At 34.4% G+C, this 26342-nt stretch overlaps 1 protein-coding gene across 2 annotated transcripts; it reads left to right on the top strand.

The window, feature by feature from the left end:
• Positions 1 to 3042: 3042 nt before the first annotated feature.
• LOC149804768 (leucine-rich repeat-containing protein 57-like) lies at positions 3043 to 25269 on the top strand. Of its 2 annotated transcripts, none has more exons than XM_089944241.1 (5): positions 3043 to 3488; positions 9116 to 9251; positions 12367 to 12635; positions 17708 to 17893; positions 19777 to 25269. In XM_089944241.1, exons 1-5 carry the CDS (start codon positions 3405 to 3407, stop codon positions 19816 to 19818), a joined length of 717 nt encoding a protein of 238 aa, XP_089800367.1. In that variant the 5' UTR covers positions 3043 to 3404; the 3' UTR covers positions 19819 to 25269. The 2 variants fall into 2 exon arrangements, with proteins under 2 accessions (XP_089800367.1, XP_089800359.1); XM_089944233.1 differs by lacking the exon at positions 3043 to 3488 and adding an exon at positions 5329 to 5540.
• The last annotated feature ends 1073 nt before the right edge of the window (positions 25270 to 26342 follow it).

Raw genomic sequence — 26342 nt, 5'->3', positions numbered from 1 at the left:
TGTTTTCAGTTTACTGTATTTATATATATAACACCGATTCTTGTAGTTTTCTAGGATCACTTGAAGAGAATATGATCAACATGTTAACGTGTCTGACTTTTTCTGTGTCAGTTACTCTGACTGGATTAATTCAATGTCTGCTTCATCCAATATTTTATACACATTTGCTAATATGCTGTTACGGATATTTGTATAATGTAGTTTTATTTACGTTCTTTGAGTTGATGACGTTTATATTTTAATTCTTTAAATTCTGTGGCTGGCTTATATTATAGTAAAAGTAACATGAAGGACGTTTGCCAATGTCAAGTCAACAACTTTTTCGGTCAAAGTACGCCACGCACTAGTTTTAATGGAGGTCACGAAACCATTACGTGATTCTAGGATGATCTTTGATCTGCAGAGATATCATGCATGCCCAAGTTGTTGAATTGCTCAAATATTAGAAGAGGTCAGACAATGACTGCAAAAATTATTTCACAATTTAATGATTTAAATGTTCTAGAATCTCTTTAACGATTCAGCTTTTGTTGATTCGGTGCGTACATAGTGACTATATAAAGGAATTAGGTACGCAGTATCTCATTCCAGTTACATTCAGTTTCTGTAAGATTCGTGAGGAGAAGTAAGATTAATTCATAATTTGTTCGTTGAAATTGCAGAGAAGAAAATATCCATTCCAAAGAGACAGTACTTTGCTGAACTATTGTGAAACTATTCAAGGACTTGGACATTTAAATAATTCATTTCGATTATATGAAACATGCAAGGACTAGTGATATTCTACTTTCAGGGAAATTACCTTGAAGTAAAAACTTTTGATTATTAGAACCGTGCTTCTTCAGTGGCGCTAGCACAGCACATAAGCACCTGATAACCTTCATTCGGAATAACTTGGATAGTTTCCGGATCGCTGTGAAATCGACAGTACGATTTCGGATTATAATCTAGAAATTCACACACTAAGTTATTTTTAATTCTTTTATTTTTCTGACTTTATATTTTAGGGAAATACATTTATTTATTTTTTTGAAAATTTAATTCTTGTTGGGTTTTACGTTGTCTTGTTACTTAGTTTAAGCCCCTAGATGTAACAGTATAAAATTCGTGTTAATTCTTTTAATAGCCAAAATTTTCACCGGACAGCTAATCACTGATTGTATCAAATTTGAATTTCGAGGGTACGTGCAAAATGAAAAAATCAAGGTGATTTAATGTTTTTGAAGAGGTTTCTTATGTACCATGCTACACCTTAGTTGAACTCATAGAGGGTCTGCATCAGCTGCCGCACAGAACCATGATTACCGCACAATCGTCACATTTTTTGTATTGTATGCAGTATTTACGTTAAATATTTATAGGTTACTGCATTTGTATGGGAAAATATAAACGAGTTTTTCGAATTGAAATACTGCACGACCTTGGGAGTGCAGTATATCCATCCGACAAAACGAGTTAATTTTTTCCCATACAAATGCAGTAACTTTTTTTTTATTATACGGTGATTTTTTTTTATATTCTACCTAATGCTTAATTATATGAACAAAATACACCACACAAAACAAAGTAACTGAATGTATGCCGCATTCCAAACTAAATACACAAGCGCATATTCATCATTACACAACAGCAACATTATTACTGCGCACATAACGCCGCTCAGATAAATTTGAACTTAGTCGACATTACTTTCGAAAGAAAATGGCGTGTCTAGTTAGAATTGAAATTTGGAGTCATCTTGTGAATGAATGCGCATTGCAACACCTTTTCCATTTGATCTAGAATGAATAGATTTTGGTATTTTCTTTTCTTTCGATTCTACGAAATTTCGTGATCATGGACTGGATTTATATGTGACAATTGCACATGAAATACATGGGATTGAAGAAGCGAGGGAGAAGCGTGTTGACATCTGCAAATGTGTTCTGTTTCTGTCATTGAATGTTTGAAATCATAATGTGGGAACAATTTGAAGTCTTTCAATTGCAATTATCAAAAAGACGGTATGGAATTTAATGCTTATTTCATTTTGAGTGCAGTAAGGATGTTGTAATTGCACTTACATTCGAAATTACAGTACACTCACTTTCGAAATGTGTAATCAAGACTGAGAACCTATGATATTGCTCATGTAATTCGGATTTGCAGAACTAAAAAAGTACATTTTGAGGAAATTCAGGATGTAAAACTGTAAGTATATTTTTTGCCATTCTTATCACCAGCTAAAGAAGACAGTATATGACTTGTCATTTGTATGTTATTTATAAGGACCCTTTCTTGCGTCTGTTGTATACTGTAGCTAGCCTAAATCCGAAACATTGTATCAAAAAATTTAACGCGGAATGTACCAGAGCAGCTGGTATGTGGCAGTCCATGAAACATCTGTTTTAGTTCATTCAGAAACAAATTTAAACAACCACAACGTAAAGTGCCTCTTACGCGAGTGTACATGATTTGTTTACAAATCAAAAGTACTGGCGTCTGCGTCAATTGTTTGTTTACAATGGAAAGTAGTCCCTTTATGCACATGAATGCAATATGTGTATTTGCGCCAATTCAGTATCGGGTAATATTGAACGGTTCTGACAATGTAAAGTTAACGGAGAAAGAAAAAAAGAGCATATAATAATTTCCATTATTATTGTTAAAGTACGTAGACATTTTTGGAGATCAGCCTCATGGTGTGATCCAGGACATACCGGATTGAATGAAGCGCGCTGTCAAGTCACAATAAAAATTACGTATGTTGACAAACGAATTCGTACTACCGGTACCCTATATTGTGTCGATTAGACTCGAAGTGCGCATTTCTTGACCCAGTTTATTTAGTACCGAGCCACCATTGTAAAAGTCCACAGCAATCGATAAGTTTTGGCCGGAAGTTTCTTGATAAAAGTTAAGGTGCAGAGCATTACATACTCAGGATCGAATAGTATTTGGTTAAACAACAGTAGTAGTACATTTTAAAACAATGATTTATATTTAATTTAAGATGAGTAAATGCTCATGCATGACCAGTTAGAATTTTACTGCTCTATAAATAATTACTGGCAATGTTCAAGTTAATATATTCTAAATAATATAAAGAAATTGTTTATTGGTATTGATATTATTATTACAATCCTAATTTTCTTACATTTACTCTTTTAACCTGATTATTATAATTATACTCTTCATTTATCGTAAGAATTGATATGTTTTATATGTTTTCGTTGACGTGATTTTAAGGAAAGAAATAGTTTGTTGACAGGATCAAATCTAAGAGGTACGTAGTATACCAAGACACTGATATCCGACCGGAGGTTGAGTTCTGCAAATTAGCTGACTTGTTAGTCATAGGCAGATATATTAACGCTATAAATATTGTTGCACTGTTTACACAAGAAAGCAATCTAAAGTGCAAGATGGGTAATACTGCTGTCAAGCAACATATGGAAACGGCTGAAAAGACTGGTGCCTTGCAACTTTCAAAATCTGGATTGAAAGAGGTTCTCTCTCTCTCTCTCTCTCTCTCTCTCTCTCAGGGAAGGTGTTGTACCACTAAAATCAGACATTCTGTATTTAAAATGGGTCTATAGTTAAAAATGACCCTGATAAATACCCGAATCTAATTTTGAAAATAGTAAAAACTCCAAAGGTTTTTGCCATTTACCTGGTTAATATACTGTAGTAGCCAATATCAAACTACTACCACCCAAACTTTAAAGTGTCGTCTGTTATGATCACAAACTGAATGCTAGAAATTTATTAATATTTTATAAATTAAGTGAAAGTGTGGATAGTATATCCCTGGATGCAAATGAAGTCAGAGTTTCTTCTGACCTTTCCATCATGTGCGAATTCTTTGGATAATTATACCCAGACATATTAATATTTTTAACAAGTGATGGGAAAGATCAGAGGAACCTGGCAACGAGTGAACTTAATGGCAGTAAAAGTAATTATCCTGTCTTGTGTTTTGATGAATCTTTGTTGCGGTGCAGTGTAATTAAGTTCTTGAGAAAATGCATCTTTCACTGATACCATGACAACAATATTTGTTTACATTTATCAGCACTGATCCATATGGATAGAAAAATATGTGGAAAATTCTGTCAATATTATTTATATGTGAATTGAAGCAAAGCTGTGTGTCGTGAAAATAACTCCACTTGACTTGCTTTATAAAATCCTTGCTAAACACTGACATCGCAAATCAACTTTCAACTATAGCAGGCATTCAATTGCTGTGGTAGCAGTGTGATTCACAATACAGCAGCATCAGTATCACTGTTTTTAATACTGTATCTCTCCCCACAATCAGATGCTGAATAGTACCATGTAATGAATGTTTTCCTATAGTCAGTGCAGCGTTATTTATTTTTAATCCCATGCATGTTTACATATGTTTATAGGATATCAGCAATAATGTGAGTTTATTGGGCATTTTATCAGCTTTTTAGTTGCCATTATTTGATTGCAGAGGACATCAATTTTCTTATAAAAAAGTGCCATGATACCCAGTGGCGCTTCCTTCCTTACTCAAAAATTTCATTTTCATGGTAAGATGCATGCCTGTCATAATACAAAACTGCTACAAAAATGACAGACCTATTTTTCAAGCTTAAATATTCTGAGACTCTTTCGTCACTTAGTTTACACAATAATTATGTTTTTCTTATCACACCAAACAACAGCTTCCTTCTGAAAATAATTTTCATATAAAAATGTAACAGAATGGGAGACAAAATCTATTGCAGCCAGGAATTGAATCCTGTTGACCTGTCTTGCAGTTGGGTGCACATACCACGGGAACAAAATGTTTGGACCAGCTAGACTAGTTAATAAGTGGCCTCCTATACCTAGACCAATATATTAATCTCACCTGTATCTTGACATTCGTCCTTTAATGTCATTCAGCTTTTCTGACAGAGAAGTCGAAACCTTTTCCCAAAGTGGCCACCAATTACTGAGATTTGGATGAGCCCCCAAATATAAAGGGAGGGGTGAAAAAGTTTAATTATCATGGATGGGAATCACACCCACTTAATTTGTCTCAAATACAAGTACACATACCACTAGATGGAAAGTCCAGACCAGCTAGACTTATTATTAAGTGGGTTCATACTTTATATATAGACTGTTAGAAAATCACATCCTTATATAACTTTATTCTTACCTCATATATGATTATTTCTCAGCCATCATGATCATGGAACCAAATGGCAGATGATGAAAAACCGGATGAGAAGTTTATATATTTTCTTGAAAATTTCAAATGAAACACACAGTGAATTACTTTTTGTAGTACCCTTATGTTTTATATATTCCTTAGAGAATAAAAAGAAACCATTGAATAATCTTCCATGCATACAGATAACAGCCATAATCTTAGAAAATGCTAAACTTGGTTATTGTGAAAGAAAATGCAAGTGATGATTAGTATTTACTATTTTGTGTGCATTATAATTGCAGCAGGTCATGTGCTAAAAAACAGCTGTCATGCGGTGAAAGATAAACATGTTCCCAATTGGAAAACTTCATCATACGCACATACTAATGTAAGAAATAAATGTACTTCTTGCCTACATTGTAAATTGTACACATTCTCTGAGCATCTGGTCATTGGACATTAGAGTTATCAAATATCATTATCTCAAATTGTATTTGATTTGTTTATCCATTGTACTGTCAAATAAACACCTTTATAAAGTAAAATTCTAAAGATGCCTAGACCTGAATTGAGAAAAAGATACTAGTAACAGCAACTAACCTTTATCATCCTCCAAGATTTTTTGTGGGACCTGATCAAATAAAACTTGACCATTTGACTTGACTGAAAATATCTGTTAATTAGATACTACTTATTTTTAATGCAAGTCAGCATGTTGTTAATTCATAATATTACTTTTTAAAAACAGAAGAGTGAATTAGAACACTGCTGTTGGAAGCATTCTATCGTATCATAAAGTTCTGTAAAATAATTTTTTTTATAAATACATGTGTATATAGTTCGAGAGGGTACCAGATAAGTTCAATACCTCGAAGTATGTGTTTCCACTAATGCCTTGAAAAAAACATTGGGTTGGTGGGTAGGCTTTTTTTATGTATGCCATATTTGTATGAACAACTTATGATATATATTTTAATATGTATATTTCTGTGACGTTTGCACGCATTGGGGTGGGGTTCTTCCAATATAATTTAATTAAATTATGATGAAAGTTCCACCCTGGCTCGTGAGGTTAGAAAGTTAAATTAGTGACAAGGTAGATTTACAGCTCTGAGCCCCCAGTCAGCAGTGCCGACGGTTAAATTATAGAGAACACAAAGATGAAATTCAATCAATAACAATTTAATAAATTTGATAAATTAAAACGATAACTTCCAATCACTCGTCTTTCCCTCGACCAAGTGACAGCCTAATTCATCCCGTGATCTACAGTGTGAGTTCGATTTCCCCCCGTCCTTGCATCTACTCATCTCTTTCTTTCCCGCTAATTCCTTCCTTCTTTCTGTTTCTCCAACTCCTCCTTCGTCTCTGTTCCCCTCTCTACTATCTCCTCCTCGAATTTCGCTCCCAGACTTCAACTTCTCCTGACTTCTCTCCTTTCTCCTTCTTTTCTCCATCTCTCTATCTGAGACTACGGGACCAAACTGTAACTGGTCTGTCCCTCAAAGCTTCCTGACTTCTCTCCTTTCTTCTCCTTTCCTCCGTCTCTCTATCTGAGACTACGGGACCAAACTGTAACTGGTCTGTCCCTCAAAGCTTCCTTATTTGAAGCTCTTTGTACTTAGAATTTCCTGCTCTAAGATTTTCCCACCAATAACGAATGGCTATTCGGAGTTACGCTAATCTCTCCAATTGGGTAATTTCTCTCAGCGAACTAACTCTTGCCGGAAGACGTGGAGATATCATTCTACCCAAATCAGGGTCTCTCCCCATCTCGATTCTGATTGGGTGGCGCTGTGATCCTGTCCAATCGTCTTAGCGGCCAGTTCAACCTGTCTGTCTGTTTGCAGGGAAAAGAAGTTAAGACACTCCCACTTCTTCAGGCAACTTCTTTTGATCTTGGACAAACATTTCCACACCTAGGTGATAATTGGCTTTGCAACTCCGAGGTCCGGCTCTCCACTTCTAGCTACGGCAATCTTACGTAATGGATTAGTGCCTGCCTTCGGCAATGTTTAGCATCAAACAATGGCTTGTCAGAATTACCTTGATTATACATGTTTCAACTGGGCTACTCTGGGTCGGGGTAAACATGACAATTTCATTAGCATTGTTTGTTTGATTATTTTGATTCATTTTATGCCATGAAATATGTAAAATTGTATTTTGTAGCTTACCTTTTCCAAAATCCAGTTTGATTGTGGGTTTAATATTAGGATCATTGTCGATAGAATTAAAGATATTTATTTTGGTCTGAATCCAGGACACTGTGTTTACCATGTTCTTTATTATAATTTTAGTAACAGACCATCTAATTACAACAAAGATTTTTTATAGAAATATACTTTTGGCCATCATCAGGGTTATTCTTTTGCATCATACATTTTTATATAGATCTTGTTTACTTGAAAATAAGTAATTCCTGAGATAACATCTTGGCAGAAATCAGTTATATTCTTGTATTCAGACTTTGATTTGGATGATATTGTTAATTATTCTCTGGAAATACAAAGTGCTCAATAATGTTCTTGGAAAGAGATATTAATTGTGAATTGTAGTGAATTCAAACAAGGATATCTTGGATTGTATTAGTGTGATTCAACAAAAATCTGTTGACACATCAGTACAGTTTAGGTTATTGGTATATTAGTACACAGGAGACCACCAGACACTACAGGCACATCAACACCTTTAGCATTGGAAATTATTTGGAATAACGCTAAAGTTTATTCAGAACTTTATTCAATAAGACTTGTGTTTGTAATTCTAGGATTATTTGGGATTTAATTCACAATACCTTTTCTTTTTTTACATTTTCGCTTTGTATTCTAGGTAAATAAATTATTTGTTGAATTTTACAAAGTTTGCTGCTTCTCAATCTTTTCTATTATTTTAAGACCATAGAGTCATAATACTCTAATAGATTTATTAAAGGATATAAAAATACAGTTCTTGTACATATATGAAATGATATAAAAAATATAGCTCTTGAATGATATATAAATACAGCTCTTGTAAATATATAAAATCATACCAAAAATGTAGCTAATATACATTTTAGGAATGGATATAAAAATACAGCTCTAGTAGATATATTTAAAGATATACAAAATACAGATGTAGATTTATCAAAGGTTATATAATTAAAGCTCGTGTAGATTTTATGAAAGGATATAAAAATACAGTTCTTGTAGATATAAGAAAGCATATAAAGAATACAGCTCTTGTAGATAAATCAAAGGCTATAAATATGAAAGGACATAAAAATATGGCTCCTGTAGATTTTATGAAAGGATATTAAAATGCAGAGCTTATAAATATATGAAAAGATATAAAAATACAGCTCTTATAGATACAAGTAAAGATATACAAAATACAGCTTGTTTAATTTATCAAAGGATATAAAAATACAGCTCTATTTGATACAGGTAAAGATATACAAAATACAGCTTGTTTGGATTTGTCAAAGATATAAAAATACAGCTCTTGTAGTTTTTAAGAAAGGATATAAAAATACCAATCTTGTAAATATATTAAAGGATGTAAAAAGAGCTCTGGTAGATTTTATGAAAGGATATAGAACAACCAGCTCTTGTATATTTTATTAAAGGATATAATGTGTAGTTCCTGTAGATTTATTAAAGGATGTAAAAATGCAGAGCTTGTTGATGAATGGATATAAAAATGCAGAGCTTGTTGATTTATGAAAGGATATAAAAATGTGGAGTTTGTAGATATATCAAATGACATGAGTACCAAAAAATAACATTGGTTAACTTTTTTTGCATCTTTACAGTGACTTTACATAGATAGGGAATCAGGTCAAGCCAAAATCTTCATTTAGAACCAATTAACAAAATTAAATAAAGATTTGATTATAATTTGAAGCAGAAAGTTATGGCTCATATGAGAATCAAGCGCGGATAATGCTAGTGATGAATAATATGTGATATTCAATTTAAGTTTCCAGATGATATACAGAAACTTAATAAGAACCTGAGGACACTGGACTTCTCTGACAACAAAATAAAGAGCATTCCTCCAGCAATAGGCAGCTTTGTTAACCTTAAAAGTATGAATCTTGCCAGCAACAGACTAGGTAAAGTAACACTTTCGTGGTTCTATACATTATAACATCGTCCTTTGGTAATATGCTTGATATCTCCACGTCTGGAGATTGAGCTTAGATGCTTTTCCTTTCAGTTCAAAAACTGATTGGTCTGTTTGTGTAATTATCGTTATTTGTTACTATATAGCCAGATGTAGCAGTCTTCAGGTTGTAGATTAAGTTTTTATGAACGTAACCTTATACACCCTGTTATTTTCTAATCTTGAAGATAAACAATTACTTAATTCAAAGTAGTAGTATTATTTACAATAAAATGTCGGAAATTCTGTTGACTGGCTTATATCCTGATGACTTTTTTCTATGAGCCTACCTGCCCATAAGGCCTGGTGAGTTTATGGTATGGTCATGTGTTTTGCATCAAGAATTGCTGTTTTAAACTTTTTCTTAAAAACCACTGGACCAGTTTTGACCAAATTTGGTACTGATTATCCGGACATTAAAAGGCTTTAAATTCATACAAATGATGTTAATTTGCCACCAGATGTGACCACCTTTACTAAAAATAGTGAAAACACTATCAGCAACACTTATTCAAAAACTACCCAACAAAATTTTATAAAATTTGACTAAATATCAGGGCAGGAAGACCTCTCGAATCTGTACAAATGATGCCTATCTGATTTCAGATATGGCCAATGTTGCTAAAAATAAAAAGCCACCATTATTAGCAATATAAAATCCTTGAAGCATCTTCTTTTCCAGTCTTGAGAATAGAACTTGACCAAAAAATGTGACAGAACCATCTTGGCAAAAAAATGTTTATAGTTTATACAATTGATGCCAATGTGCCAGTAAATATGGCTGCCATTGCTTAAAGCAGAAAAACCTTTAAATTACTTCTCCAAAGTTGTTGGATAGTATTTGACCAAACAGGAGAGAATCCTGACATTAAAATCCCGAATTTATGCAGATGATGTTGATTTGACATTAAATATAGCCACCATATCCAAAAATTATAGAAAAATCTTTTAGCAATTTCTTAACCAAAAACTATTCAACCAAGTTTTATTGAATTTGACCATTTGAATTTGACAGAAATCATCTTGGCATAAAGATATTTCAGATATGGCTACCGATAATAAAAACAAACAAATTCACATCTCCCAAAAAACTCACTGAATAGATTGGACCAAAAAGGACAGAAAACATCCAGACCTCAAGACCTTTCAAATTTGTACATAATTGTGCCAGTCTGCCATATTTAATGGTAGAAAACTTTGTAATTACTTCTTCAAAACATTGGAATAAAATTTGATGAAAATTCCTTGGTCAACTACTGTTGCCATTGGCTTCTAGGCCGATGTCTGGCTGGTCAGCCTCATATTTTTATTTCGATAACATTACCATTTCTTCATCATGAAATGAACAGAATTGATACTAAAATTAGTTTTATACAATTACATTATAGCATGGGCAATGTGATATAATGTTCATGAATGTTTATATTATAATTATGTTTTGTTAATTATTTCATTTTGTGTCATAGGAGCAGATCATAGAATAGTTGTTGACTTCATTCATTTGCCCTTTAAAAACAGAATTCTTTTTCCTCTTTGTCATATTCTTAATTAGAGCACCTGACCATAATGCTATGGAAGATCATGGTATAGCCCTTGGCCCAGCATACATTGTCTGGCATCCATCATCAGTTGCTATTTTTAAATTCCCAAAATCCCACCAGACCTATTTTCAGCAGCATTTTTTCACAAAAGGTACAAATAATGCCAATCTGCCATCAAATATGGCCAACATTACTAACAATGGAAAAGTCACTAAAGGAATTATTCTGAAAAACTGATGAACAGAACTTGATCAGATTTAACATCAGGCATCCTGGCATGAAGCCCTTCAGGTTCTATTCAAATGATGCTTTGTCCACTGTCAGATATAACCAAAATTATTAAAAAATCAAGAAAGACCCCAAACTTTGATAGAATCATCCAACCACAAAATAGAATTTTACTAACCTGACAGAAAGTATCTTGGCATGAAGACATTTCAGTTTTGTACAAATCACGCCAATCCATCATCAGAGATGACCACCATTACTAAAAGTAAAAGCTTTAAATGATGTCTTCTCCAACACCACTGAATAGCATTGAACACAATGTGACAGAAAGCATCCTGGCTTGAACACCTTTCTAAATTGTACAAATGATGCTGATCTGCTGTCAGATATGGCCACTGGTACTTAACACTGGAAAAAAAACTTTAAATGACTCTTGTTTAGAAAATGTTTTATAGAATTGGACCAAATTTAACAGAAAGCATTCTGGTATTAAGAACTTTAAAATGTAGACAAATGCTGTTGATTTTCATCAAATATGGACACAGTTACTAAAAATAGAAATTCCATTAAATGACTTCTCAAAAACCACTTAACTGAGTTTGACCACATTTTACAGAAAGCATTCTGGCATGAAGGGATTTTAAATTTGTACAGATGATTTAAATCTGCTATAAAATATTGCTGCTGTAACTGAAAACAGAAAAACCTTTAATAAATTTTAAAGAACTGCCTAACTGGATTTGACCAAATTGAATGGAAAGTGTTCAGTACATGTATTGAGAGTTGCTATCCTCCACATAAATAGGACTGCCATTACTAAAAGTAGAACAATATTTACACAGCAGAACAGAATTTTACCAAATTTGACAGAAGAGTTTTGTGGCATAGGAACCTTTCAGTATTGGACAAATTATGCTTTTGTGCAGTCAGATGTGAATGAAGATACAGAAATCTGGGACACTTTGAAATGGCTGCTTTAATAACATATGCAGTCAACGGCATTAATGAGTTTCAACAGAAAGCACCCTGCTGACCTAGATTTCTTAGCCACTTTTGATTTTATCTATTAGGACAATGTCGGCCAGGTGATCAGTCTCTGGTTAGTTTGTTTTTTAGTTTATGTTTGATATAAAATTGGGAGAAATAACCATACAGTGAAAGAGTATTGGGTTGTAGATGATGGTCTTTGCATATATAGAATCAGTATAATCTTTTTAAAAAATTCCATTTAAAAAATGGCAGTGGCATGACCTTCTAATTTATTTGGCAGCTTTTTCTTTCTTTGTTTTGTTTTAGAGAGCCTTCCTGCAGAGATAGGTATGCTGAAGAAGCTAGAGACTCTGTCTTTGGAAAACAATTGTCTTTCCGGGCTGCCAGACTCATTCCAGAACCTTGTTAACCTCATACAGCTGAATCTGTCCCACAACCAATTCATTAATTTCCCTGCTCCGCTGTGTCAACTAAAGAAACTAGATGCAGTGGATCTGTCACGGAACAGGATAACCCACCTACCTGATAATATCAGCACATGCCAATCCATAGAAATAAACCTCAACCAGAATCAGGTATATAAAGCTAGACCTCCTATCCTCCATAGATATACTACACCCTGATCATCCTCACTCACACCCAACCTCTGTTTATCAGTCCATAAAAATTAAGGACAATACATGTACTAATTCAGCAGAGTTGCCACATGGTTTAGGAAGAGGAAATAATTTATTATTTTAAGAAATAATCCCACCTCTGAATTAAAGGGCAGTTAAAATGGTCCTTACCCAAGTTTAAATTTATAGTTCAAGTTTATTTAAACCTATAATATAAAACAGCAGTATGCATTAGCATTAGGATTCTTTTGATTATCTGATATTCACTTATTTTCTCATAGTTAAGGGTAATTTGAAATTGGATTGAAATGGGAGCTTGTGACAGAGTTCTTGCTGTTGAACCTATTTGAACCCACTTGTCAATCTGGGCATTTTATGTGGGTCCAGAAAGTACTTTTAAAAACACTTTTGCTCATAAATTTATCTTTTAGTTTTAGGAATGCTATTTTTAGCTGGATGGACTTTCAGGGACTTCAGTCAGATCAGTGTTGGCACTAAAGGTTTTTGTTTTATGCTTGCTAAGCATTTAGGTTACACACTGTGCTATGTATTTGAGAGAGTGTGCTTATTCCCATCATAGTTCATCATTGCCAAGTCCATTAAATAATTCACGCTATATGAGTGTTTCATTATGTAAGTTACATGTTCTACATTGCTATGTCCATTAAATAATTAATGTTACAATAGTGTGTTTCTTGTTATCATTGACTCATTCTGTATTGCCAAGTCCATTAAATAATTCGTGTTATAAGAGTGTGTTTCTTTGTATAAGTGAATTTTTCTGCATTGCGTAGTCCATTAAATAATGTATATTTTGTGAACATACGTAACGGACTATTTTTGTAGCTATTTGTAAGTGGTAGAATAAAAGCAACTTTAAAATCTGAAAAGATTTGGAATCTTGCTTTATCTGCAAAGAAACTTACTTGACAAATTTTAATATTGGTAAGTTACAAAGAACACTATTTTTTTGTATGTCAGTTACAAATGTTAAATAATAAAACCTGAAATATAACTGTGTTGTTTGCTTTTTGGTGTTTAATGCCATCTTTTAGCACATGGTTTATACACGGTGGAAAGCATATTTTGTGGAGGAAGAACGTGGGAAGAACCACCAACCCAAAGAAAGCTACTGGTAGGCTTTCTCACATACACCACTCCCTCGATAACTCGCGCACATCAGGGTCCAGAAACATCGACCGCACTATAAGTGAGGCGCAAGATATCGAGGGACGTATAAAATAAGCCCAAAACCAATAAAGTGATTGACGACATAACGGAAAAATAAGGGGGGGGAGGGGGTAGGCAGATTATACTGTTGAATACTCACTTTATAATCGTTCTGAGATTAACTGTGAATAAATATCTCTTCATAACAGTGTACTTTATTATTTCCTCATAGGACAACATTAATTTCAGGATAAATTACAGTATATTGAGGCGATCATCGAAAACATTATTCCACGTGGTTTCCGTTCGCTTAACATTTGTACCACTTCAAACATTGTGTACTACGACACTAATTTTTATGTTGAATTGGATACATTCTAGTTTTATTGTTTGATCCAAATTAGACGTTTTTTACAGACAAAAGATCGACTCTTTTCGAGAAACTGTGTCGATTGAACGATAGATAGATTTGAATGCGATAGAAGTAAAATGGAAAACAAAAAAACAAGGGTTAATCAGTACTAACATATTTAATTGGTCTACAAATTTAAAACAACATAAATTAGAACAAGTTAATACTTGCCGTTTGTGCCACGCTTGACAAATATCAATTCACTTTTTGAAAAAATCAGTTAATTTTTTTTGTTTGTGTTACTCCTTGGTTTCTCTGCTGCCGAGCAAAATCCCTCAGATTTCTCAACTTCATGAGCTTTACGTAGTCAACATTTTGTGTCTCCAGCCACCTTATGGCAATATCAAAATATATGATTGCTTCCTGTACAGAGGGGTGGGGGGGTGCAACATCTGCGTCTGCATCACTTTCAACACTTGTGTTACTCCAGTTAGAATCGTCTTCCGCTGCAAATTTGTTCATTATGGAATTAATCATAGTTTCATCTGACATGTATTCGGCTGTGGGGCAATCATTGTCAACACAAATCCATTCCTCCATATCTTCAAGAGAAACGCCCATCTCAGGACCATGAGTCTGTACGAATTTCTCCCAAACAGCCTTGGCATTAATGACATCAGTTTCACTGAAACATTCGAAGTCACTATCATCGTCGTTGTCTCTGTTACTGTTTTGCTTTACGTCAAAGGCAGCTCCAAGACCCTTAATCCAGCACCCCAGTTCTCTTGTAATTGATTTTTTTTTTAATGCAACAAACACTTCCCAAGTTGTTGATCATAACAAAGCCGGCATGTACATGTAATTAGGTTCTCACAGAAGTACTCAAGGGTTTCGATGTGACGGTTGATTGACTCTTTTCATGCTTTCAATGAACAGAATATGTTGTGATTATAATGTTTACACTGAAACGGAATTAAAGGATTAGAACGTGACTTTCACACAGGAAGACGTTTAATTGGTGTTTATTTCATTCTCTGTTGCCACCTGTTAGCATTTACCAGAAGTTTTCATTGATCGCTATTTCACCAGACTGTTTATTTACAGTATACTGACAACTATTTATCATAAAAACTTACATAATATATGATATCTTTAAACAGAGGTCTCGCTAGGATTTTAAAACTGGGTCTTTCTGCCTCTGAATTCAATCACTAAATATCAGTACATTTTCTCACTCGGCCGCCAGTCAAAGCCTTTGAACTAGCCGCCTAGCTGTTGCATCATGTTTTTTTTTTTTTTTAATGTACTCTTATAAAATGGCAACAGTACATCAAAGAGTCTTTCAGTCACTGAATTCTGTCATTGTAAATATCAGCACAGTTAACTAATCAACACATTTTCCCACAAAGCAGGTGGCTGAAACAGGACTGGCAAATCTTTGAATTTTCCCACGCACCTATTACATGCGTACGGAGGACTCCTGCCTCAGTGATTTTCTGCGTCCCAGATCAAAAATTGACATCCAAATACGCATAATTAAGCGTTTTTGAGATCTCTGAAATTAATTCTTCTTTAGAACTTGCAAATTTCAAAATATGGATTATATTTTTACGGGCATTAATCACCATTTTCGATGATAAAACGAGCAATGTATCAAGGTTTAATTTATCAATTCTTGTCGTAAATTTTTCATGTTCAGCATATTTTAAAGATATTTTAAATACATTTTTTCTGGAAAAAATTGGGAGCCAAGACGGACACCGCATTATAAGCGGGATCGCGAGTTATCCGGGTGCGAGTTATCGAGGGAGCGGTGTACCCATGTTGGTTGAACTGAGACTCATGCTAACAGAGGTGTGATGTGTGAGTGATATGTGAAGTCAAGCACCTTAGACCACTCTGCCACTCAGGTCCACTGAAACTTAAAGAAGTAAATTAAGTTAATTTTTGTATTTGCCTACAATGGTGAAGTCACAGTGTACAATGAGGACTAGGCAATAAATCAAAGTTTTATTTGTTTGAAAAGAAAGAATGCAAGTCAAATAAAGAAGAATTAGGTATCAAACATTTCATTTTCAGAATGAGTGTGTGTTTGTGTTTGAAAAAATCTTGCTCTAATATATGGTCAAAAGAACCAACTATATTGATTATATTAGCTGAAAAATAAATGAACATTTTGCCTTCAAAATTAACTAAGAGCAACCCCACCCACAAGTCCGAAAATTAAATGTCAGTCCCTTATGAAAGAAAATACTAGTTAATAATATGTCATCTAAAATCCTGCATCTAAAGTTGCATAATGTTCCCTTTTCTGGCACACTAACTGATCAAACATATCAGTATTTTCAGAGCAATCTCGGGGGGATTACTGAAGAAATTACTATGCCAACTTAGGTCAAGGTGATATCTTTAAGATGACGGTCACTCATAAAATATTTTCCACCTTTCTGCACCTAATTACTCAAATACCTTTTGAGATATAGTCATGAAACTTTGCTTCTTTCTGTATCACCACTAAATGTACAGTTCTGTCAAAAATCATTCTGTACCACCTTGAAAATATTATACCAGTACTAGCAGATGTCTGAAGCTTCAAGGCACATATCTACAGATAGCACATGGCCGATAATCTTCAATTACCACATTTATTATTTTCATTAAAATGAACCACCACCTGAAAACATTGGTTGCAAATGGCAATTATGGCAATTGCAAACGCCAACCTAACCTTGCCTGTGCTGAATTACATGTCATTAAACTGAGAAAAATAAGAGTACCAATGTTCTTCATACATGATTTGTGTTATGAAGCATAAACAAAAGGCTAAAATTAGTCAACTGTGAAGAGGTGAACCTAACCTCAAAAGATCCTGATTGTGCTATGCAACACACCTCGTAGTGATGACGAGTTTTTTCACTTTCATCTCATGCAGCTCTAAAGTTACAGATGGAAAGTGTGTAAGAAATCTTAAAATATCAATAATTCATTTTGACCATGTAGATTTACTGCCCAGTGTGATACATGACACCCTGTCTAGTGATTGTACTTATGTATACCAAATGTCATCCCCTTACCCCAGATACTTTAAAGTTGTTGAGATGAAAGGAGAAAGTGAAGAGAAAAATATCAACCCGGATAGATGGTATTAATCCTTGGTATCAAATGTGTATACTGGTATGGAGGAAAGAAAAACAAATTGGTTAAGATATCTCCGCTGAATAAGTGTACACCTGCATGGAGGAAAGAAAGAAAAATTGGTTAAGATATCTCCGTTGAATAAGTGTTATTTGTGAATTTCTAGTTTTCTGGTGGTTTGCAGTTAATTAACTTGACAAATCCTGTGGATGAATGTTCATTGTCAATAATTAAAACACACTTACTCATCGGTACTGCACTTAAGGTGTATGTTATTAATTACACATGTTTGACAAATGCAGAACTGAACATTTTCTCTGTTTGGAGCATTATGCTTGAGTAGTGTCATCCTTTCTCATCTCCTTTTTGGTAGATCTCCCGACTCCCAGAAAGTATTGCTGATTGTCCTAGGCTAAAGGTTCTTCGTCTTGAGGAAAATTGCCTTGAAATCTCAGCATTTACACCAAAAGTAATGAGGGAGTCTCAGATTTCACTGTTTGCTGTGGAGGGGAATGTGTTTGATATGAAGACCTGGAATAATATAGAGGGATATGACCAGGTAGTTACAACACACACATACATACATACACACACAGTGATAGGTACTGCCATATATTTTTCACACACACATACCCATACACACATATTATTGCAATATATTTTCTTTACACACACACACAAACACACACACGATAGCTTCTGCCATATATTTTTTATTTATATGCACACACACACACAGAGTAATGGGTGCTGCCATATATTTTCTTTCATGACTATGAAACCCCAAACTAAAATGACAGATTTATATTAGGTATCTTTGGGTCCTCTGTAGATGTGTGTATGTGTGTGTGTGATTAGGATTTTTAACATAGCTTTAACAATTTTTCAGTCTTATCACTATGATGTTTGCAGTGTGGCAGTTTTATAGTTATGTTTAGCACTGGGGCATCATGCTGCAGACATGTAGCATGATGTCCCACCCAGTCACATTATGCTGACACCAGGCTGACCAGTCCTAGCACTAACCTCTTAATGCTGAGTGCCAAGCAAGGCAGCTGTTAGTACCATTTTTATAAGTCTTTGGTATGACTCAGCCGGGGATCGAACCAACAGCCTCCCACATCTGAGGCAGACACTCTAACCACTAGGCCAAAGAAGGGAATGTTGCACCATCCATATTCATTTGTGTGTTTAGGGTACACATATCCTTTTTTGTTTAGTAGTCAGTGAAGGATAGTATTCCTTTTTACTAATATAATTTTAATTTGCGGGTGTTTAGCTATTCATTGTCTCCAGTACTCAGAACTAAATATTGTTGACATAATTTTGATTGATTAGTTATGTTCTTTTAATTAATATTAATAAGAAACTTTCAGGCAGTACAGTATAGTTATCATGCATTGATTTTCATTTTAGACTATTGTTCTTGTTCCAAGAAGTTTTCTTTTCATCAGAGTCTAAGAAACAAATGGGAGGGGGATAACTCAGAGCACAAGAAACCTTCTGGGACACCCACCCTACCTGCTTGGCATGTACCTGTTGTATAAGTTCATGATTGTCCTTTCTGATCAGATGAAGTGTGAGACCATGATAAAAACAGATGGACATATAAAGGTTGGAAGAAGGGACCTTCCTTTTCTTTATTGGTATTTTCAGGCTTTCCATTGCCGAGTCCCTTAGATCTCAGAGAAGAATTTTTAGCTTTTTATGGCAGAAGAGCACTCGTAGACCCCTGGACCAAATGGTATTGGTCTCTTTGGATACACATCAGGCCCATAGAAGGTCTAGGGCCCCTCCAAAGGGAGGGAATAAGTGGGCAGAAGGCAAGTTTTGCCCTCCCATGAAGGAGGAGCATCATCCTCTCCATTCCTTCAGGGCAGTGAATGAAACATGCCCCCCTCTCAGAGTGAGGGAGGACCAACATCCTTTCCATTCACACAGGGCTGAGTCATTGAAATACCCCTTGGTATGAAGACTGGGATCAGGTTAAGACTTCTCTCTCACTAGACTAATATTGGATTCCTCTGGGGACTGGGAGTCAGCATTCATCAGACTTGGTGTTATGTTAATTAATTTGCTTTGTTTGTTAGTTAAATATACATGACACTGATATTAAAATGTAGTTATGGGATGGGGAAAATTAATTTTAATAATGTAATATTTACCTGTTGCTATTGCTTGATTCATCCCATCCCGTATTGATGTCCCACTAGTAACCTACATTCTTGGGGGAAAAAAATCGAGGATGACTATGCATGAGCCAGTAATGCAAGGTATTACATTATTAAAGTTAGCGCTACTCCCTTCCCCAGTATGTTTTTGATTTCACTTGCATTATAATATAATATAATGTAATATAATATAATATAGTATAATATAATATAATATAATGTAATATAATATAATATAATATACCAGAGTTGATTTGTTTCTAATTTGCAGTATATGGAGCGGTATACAGCTACAAAGAAGAAATTTAACTGATATTGTTAAATTGCCATTTGATATGAGAAAACTGTTCTAGTAGTCGGACTGCTACCAGAGAAAATCGTATTCAGGTGGCCGTATGTGTGCATAGTAAGAGAAAGCTGAATAAGTCTTGGCGCTGTCTTCATCTCAGCACAGAGAGTTTCTGAATCTCTTGTCATCGCAGAAGATTGTGCATGAATACAGAGTTCCATCAATTATCAGCCAGATGTTTACAAAGGCATGGAACTCATATAATTGCTGGTGATATCAGTGTTGTAACTAAGATAAGCTTAATCATTTTTCTAAGATATTATGTGGTGTAACTCATGAGCTTAATCATTTTTCTGAGATATCATCTTTCATAAGTCAAATCAGCTTATATAATCATTTTTCTAAGATTAGATGCCCAGGAGGAGAGTACTGTGTTTAGTTTGTGATGTCATCTATTTTGATTTAGGTAAGATGAATGCTTATAAATCATCTCTACCATTTATAAAATCGTAAATGAGTGAAACGGTGGCAACAATTTTCACAAATTAACAATTAGACTGGTTTGATTTTTTATATATTAAACAGTTAGATCCATTAAAAAGAAATTTCCAGTGTTGGATATGACCTATATGTTAAAGGTTCACACCCAGAACAAATGTCATAATGCAGAAAAATAACACTTATACCACTTTGTCTTGTTGTGAGAGAACATTTTGCTTGTCGGTCCCCCATTTCTTTGGAAAGAAGTGTGGCCTCTTTGAATCGGACCACTTCACTATTTTTACCATATTTGATATTATTGATGTCATATTTGTTATATTGTTATAGATAGCAGTATGTACAAGATATTTTTATCTCGCCTCTATGAAGTTATGGAAAGCTATTTTGCTACCCCAGACACTGGGTGTCTGCACACACAAAACCATATACCTATATACAGACTAAATGCATCTCTACCATTCTTTTTGTCTGAGTCCTTGGCAAAAGGATGGAGTGGGTTTCATGGCATCTATTCCCAGGAGAGAGGCTGAATGGGAAACTTTTTACATGCACATCTGTTGTACATTCAGATTCTTGTTCAAGATTTGCACTTAGCTCTTTTATTGCACCTTGTTTACATACTGTTATGAAACTTAGTGAGGGGATGCATTTGAAATGGTACTGGACCCTCTTAACAGTAGATGGACCCTATGATCCATATTTCATGCTGCACCGACTAGAAATGAGGTTTTTTTGTTTTAAGTTTATTTTTCAAGCTCTGTTCATGAACAAGATGATTGTATGCACCTCTGTTAGTACCACACCATTACAACAAGAGGTCACTCTGACCTACATTTCATTTTTTTGCATCCTATATACATACTGTTATACATGGAATCATCTTAAGTACTACACCTTTGTAAAAAAAGTATGTCACTGTGACCCATATTTCAAACTTTACTGGGGCCCCAAGTGGTCTAAAGCGCTCTCCGTTACGGATCACTGCCATCTCACCTCTGTCTGTATGGGTTCGAGTCTCGGATTCAGCCAATGTGGGCATGTGAGAAAGCATGCTAGTAGCTTCTCTTGGGTTGGTGGTTCTTCCTGGGGCTTTCCCAGGTTCTTCCTCCAGCATTAATAATGGCCGCCATGTATAGCCTATCATGTGCTGAAAAATGGCATTAAACCGTACAACAACAACAACATCAAACTTTACTGGCCTTGGTTAAACTTTTTTTAACTGTTCATGTACAGTCATTAAACTTGTTGATTTTATACATCTCGGTTTGAATGACATTTATTAAAAAGGTTACTGTGACCTAGATTTCATCTATGATTGGCTTGTTTTAGATTTTGCATATTCTTTTTATGCTATGTGCAGACTGTTCCATTAGAATCCTCACTGTTGGTAAAGGGTAAGCATGACTCCCTCATTGTAGACTAATCATTATGAGCCATATTTATGCTTCACTGATTCAAGGTAATTTTGTGTTTAATTTTATTTTTCAGGCACTGTACATGTAGAATTGTGAAGTTGATATTGGTATGCATTTCTGATACTACTATAACCATATAAGTAAATAAGTTCATAGTTAATTATATTTACTCTTTTACTGGCTGGGTTAAGTTTTTATACTCAGGTCATGATCCTGACCGTTCCGATGGCCTAGTGGTTAGAGCATCTGCCTCAGATGTGGGAGGTTGTGGGTTCGAACCCTGGCCGAGTCATACTAAAAACTTGTAAAAAGTGGTACTAACAGCTACCTAGCTAGGCACTCAGCATTAAGAAGTTAGGACTGGTCGGTCTGGTGTCAGGATAATGTGACTGGGTGGGGCATCATTGTGCATGTAAGCAGCATGATATCCCAGTGCTAGACATCACTAAAAACTGCCAAACTACAGACATCATAGCGATATAACTTCCAAATTGTTAAAGCTACATTAACAATCCAAATCACGCACACTCACACACAGAGCTCATAATAACAGATAATTTAGGCATGCCATTTGCATACTGTCCTAGCTAGAATGATGAAGCTTGGTGAGGGGTGCTAAAAGTTTACATTTTTGTTGCAAATAGAGGTATCTGTATCCTATATTCCATGCTTTATTGACTGTATTGAAATTTTGTATTTATTGGGTGCTGTTTATGTTTGAATCATAAAACTTAATAATTGGATGTGCCTCTGTTAGTACTATACCCATACAACCAGACGTTGCTTTGGTCTTCATTTTATGTTTTTATTAACATAGGTTAAGTATCTGTGGTTAGCTTTGGAGTTTAGCCCGTCATGACTGGTGCAGTTGTAAGTAGGAATAAGTATATTTATTCAGTGATATACCTTCCATATTAGTGACTATACATTATATATTGTAATAGGTTACCATCAACAGGTTAATTGTGTATTGTGAATGTGAAGGAGTATTGAAAATAAATGAGCAGACAGATTGCATTACATATGAGGCCTCAGCTGTAGTGGCTGATCAAAGTAGTCGCTGATGCATGAACTAGGCTTCTAATTCTACTACAAGGTTACTCAAAACCTGAAATATGGCTTTTGGGAGTGGCAATATTAATAGTTCTGAAGCAGATTTTAATCTCTGGTTTTTATCAACTTGTTACACTAATAAGTACCACTACTTAGATATGATAGAAAAGAATATTCTTTTTTATTGTGTCATGTCCTATCACGGGGGCCAACATTTCAGTGTCAAGATCACTGGATGATAATTAATGTTTACAGTGGCAATTAAAGACAACTAAATGCTTCATTGAGGTGAGCTATGTAATCACTCATTACATTCTGGTTGACACCTGCTTCCAGTAGCTTAGATGACATTAGTTGAGATGTGAACCAATATGCTATTTCTCAGGATATTGAATAAAGGTTATATAATTGCAGAAGGCCACCATTTTACTAGTCATATTACTATGTGTAATACTACAGTATGTATTAATTTGAAGTTTGTTATATTTTGTTTATTCAGCAGTTTCTGCGGAAGGTTTAATAGGTCGCAGTAACATAATGGCAAGTCACAATGTCCAAGTACTAATAATTTGTGACATTGTTTAAAATAAAGTTGTTTGAAGGTTTACCTGTACGTATATGTAATTTAGTCTTTTCTTTCTGACATGAGTCTAAAGACAGCAGTAATAAATAGGTCTGAATTACTTAGTGTTTCACCCAAAATTTTTAAATTTAAAAGTGATTTACAGCAAAGATGTAAATTGTACATTATTGTTACAAATCTGCATATTTTCTATACAACTATTTTGAATGTATTCAATACTCTAATTGTTCCATAGGGTTATCATCGGAGACGACTGAACAATATTTTTTTTGTATGTGAGCAATTTAAGTTGTCAATAAAGATGTTCATCATTTCATTATAACAGCCTCTAAATTTGTACATTATAATATCATCCAGCTTGCCCGATATATTCATGTGAATCATAAATTAAGAATGAAGTTTTGAAGGAATAAAATTTGCATATTTACATGTATGTCAGATACTTTAAATTTTGTCCTTAATTGTAATGTAATGTAATGAGGCAATGACAATTGATGCTATTTATAAATTGGGGTATATAATAAACAGATTATTGTATGTGTAGTCTCTGATATCTCAAGTGAACTTGTTTATGTGTAACAAACTCACAAGCTTTTTTTTGTGGCCACATTCCAAAAACTCATCCACCAGAGATAACAGACAGTACAGAAAGACCAACCTGTAATTATAGTTTCTGCATGTGCAATACTGTATTTATCTCAAATTATTATTATTTAAATAAGACTTGCATATTGTCTAAAGGCATCTTAATTGTTTGAGTGGATTTTAATTTCACTGGACCATACTAGTGTTGTCTGATGGTCTAGAGCAGGGTGGACAAAATATGCAGCCTTATCCAGCCTGTGTCCTGCAGGAAGTTGCCCATGCCTTGTTTAGAAAGACTAATGACCATTGTTAAGATGCTGGTCTTTATCCAGGCTGTTGGTTTTAATTTTGCTGGTGATTAGAGATCAGTGTATAAATTAGTTGCAATAGCAAACAACATAATGCCATATCTGCCATTACTTAATGCACCAGTAGGTAAGGATGTGTTGTTTTGTTTTACTGATCTTTAATTCGGTCATGAAATGGTTTTGTCTTCCTGTAAATTGTATTGAGAGAAGAATGTATTTATCTTGCATTATAGATACCTTTTTTTGGAGGTGGATGTTGGTAACACTCATTATGATGTAATATTGGGACATCATCAGCGGAGTATGCAGCTGGTGATTGTGAATGATCCTTGTGTGTTACAGTACTAGGTCAGCAGGGTGCTATCAGTGGAAACTGGTCTATTCTTTTTTCTGCATTTCATGTTAGAATTAAAATAATGACTCAATAATAGATATTAATTTGAAAATACAGATACATGCTTCAGAGTTCTATTTTTTTAACATGATCCACTCACACAGGTATGCTCAGGGAATACTTCAAACAAGAACATTTAAGCAATTATTAATGTGCTGAAATAGATATAGCTTCACAAGTCATTATTTCTGAAATTAACAAATCTCACTTAGGTTCTTAAGAATTCTGAACCTTATACTGAGGAGTAATTTCTGTACATTTAGGCTTGTGTGGCTTTCACACTGGTAAAGTTGGAATAATGTTACCTAATCACATGCATTTGCTTTATCAGTTGAAGAAAACAATTAAAGTTTAACTGAATACTTGCACATGATATTTAGTTACTCCATGCTTTATCTCTTTCTGATTTTCTTTCTTATCTCTTCTATATTTCACTATGATTTTGTTAATTTTTGTGGCATACTAGTTATCTTGGATTTATGGTTGCTCTGAATTTAAAGTCCCATTGAAAAATGAGCCACGTGCGATGCAGAAAGCCTCCCTCACTCATTTTCTTACAGATATATTCCTAATGATCAATAAAGCTCAGCTATTTTATAATTCATCTTGACAAATGTAATAAAATATTATCTTAGATATGTGTTTGTTTTATTTTAACCTGTTTTGAAAAAAAAGAATTATAAAGCAGTCTATATTGTTTCAGTGTACACTTATGTATACTTTATCTCACAGCTGTCCTTTTCAACTCATGCTTTAAATCAATGTGTGATGAGATCAGTAAGACAGAAAATACAAAGAGTACGAAGTACAGAAGTACTAGGACTACTCTCAATCTTGCACCCATAGGGGAAACACTTTGTACTCTAAGCATTAGTACAAAGAAGTCTTTTGTAGATTGAAAGTACAGCCTAGTATTGTTCATACTGAAAAAGTTAAGGATAAGTTGATAGTAAAATGTCCGATTCATAAATGAGGTTCATTATATCTATCTTACATACTTTTAAGTCATATCCAACTGCAAAGTGCATAGACATAGATCTACTGTGAAATGTTGGCAGATCCAGGTCTGTACAGTTTGTTTGGACCAATCAGTAGAACAAATAAACATAGATCCTGATATGCTGGCACATAATACAATGGCAGATGAGGGTCTATGTCTTTTGCAGTTGGACTTCTACACAAGTATATGTGGTAGTTTTGTCACTGTGGACATCTTGGTAATAATTAGAGCTGGGTACCCTGAAAATTTTGTACTGCAGTATTTCTTAACATACCATGATACGTACCATGGTATACTGCAGTTATATTAGGAACCAACAATTTGATATTCTGAGCAGGGGCCTGGCCCTTTTTTTAAAATTTCCATCTGTCAATAGCTGATTTATAGCAAAATATCACCATGTAGTTTTCACTATATATTATTTGAATTTTTTTTATCTCGAGATAAAATAAATATCTTGTCTCAAAAGAAAATGATAGCCTGTTCTCACCGTGAAACATAAATGGTCAGCTCCTTATAGGACACACGGTACTAATTATACGGAAGAACTGTGAACCAGTCTAGAAATGGGTGAAGAAATGATAGAGTATTTACAGGTTTGGTGGTCCATAATTGGTTAATAATGAAAATTAAAATTTTAGGAAAAATATCTTTTGAGAGCTTGTCCTATATGTAATGTAAAAAAAATATTGACAAATTTCTACTGATG

Source organism: Sinohyriopsis cumingii, chromosome 2 (assembly GCF_028554795.1).
Source record: "Sinohyriopsis cumingii isolate HCF-2022 chromosome 2, ASM2855479v2, whole genome shotgun sequence".
NCBI lineage: Eukaryota > Metazoa > Mollusca > Bivalvia > Unionida > Unionidae > Sinohyriopsis > Sinohyriopsis cumingii.
Note: the sequence above shows the minus strand (reverse complement) of the source record. Positions and strands in the feature narration are given on the sequence as shown.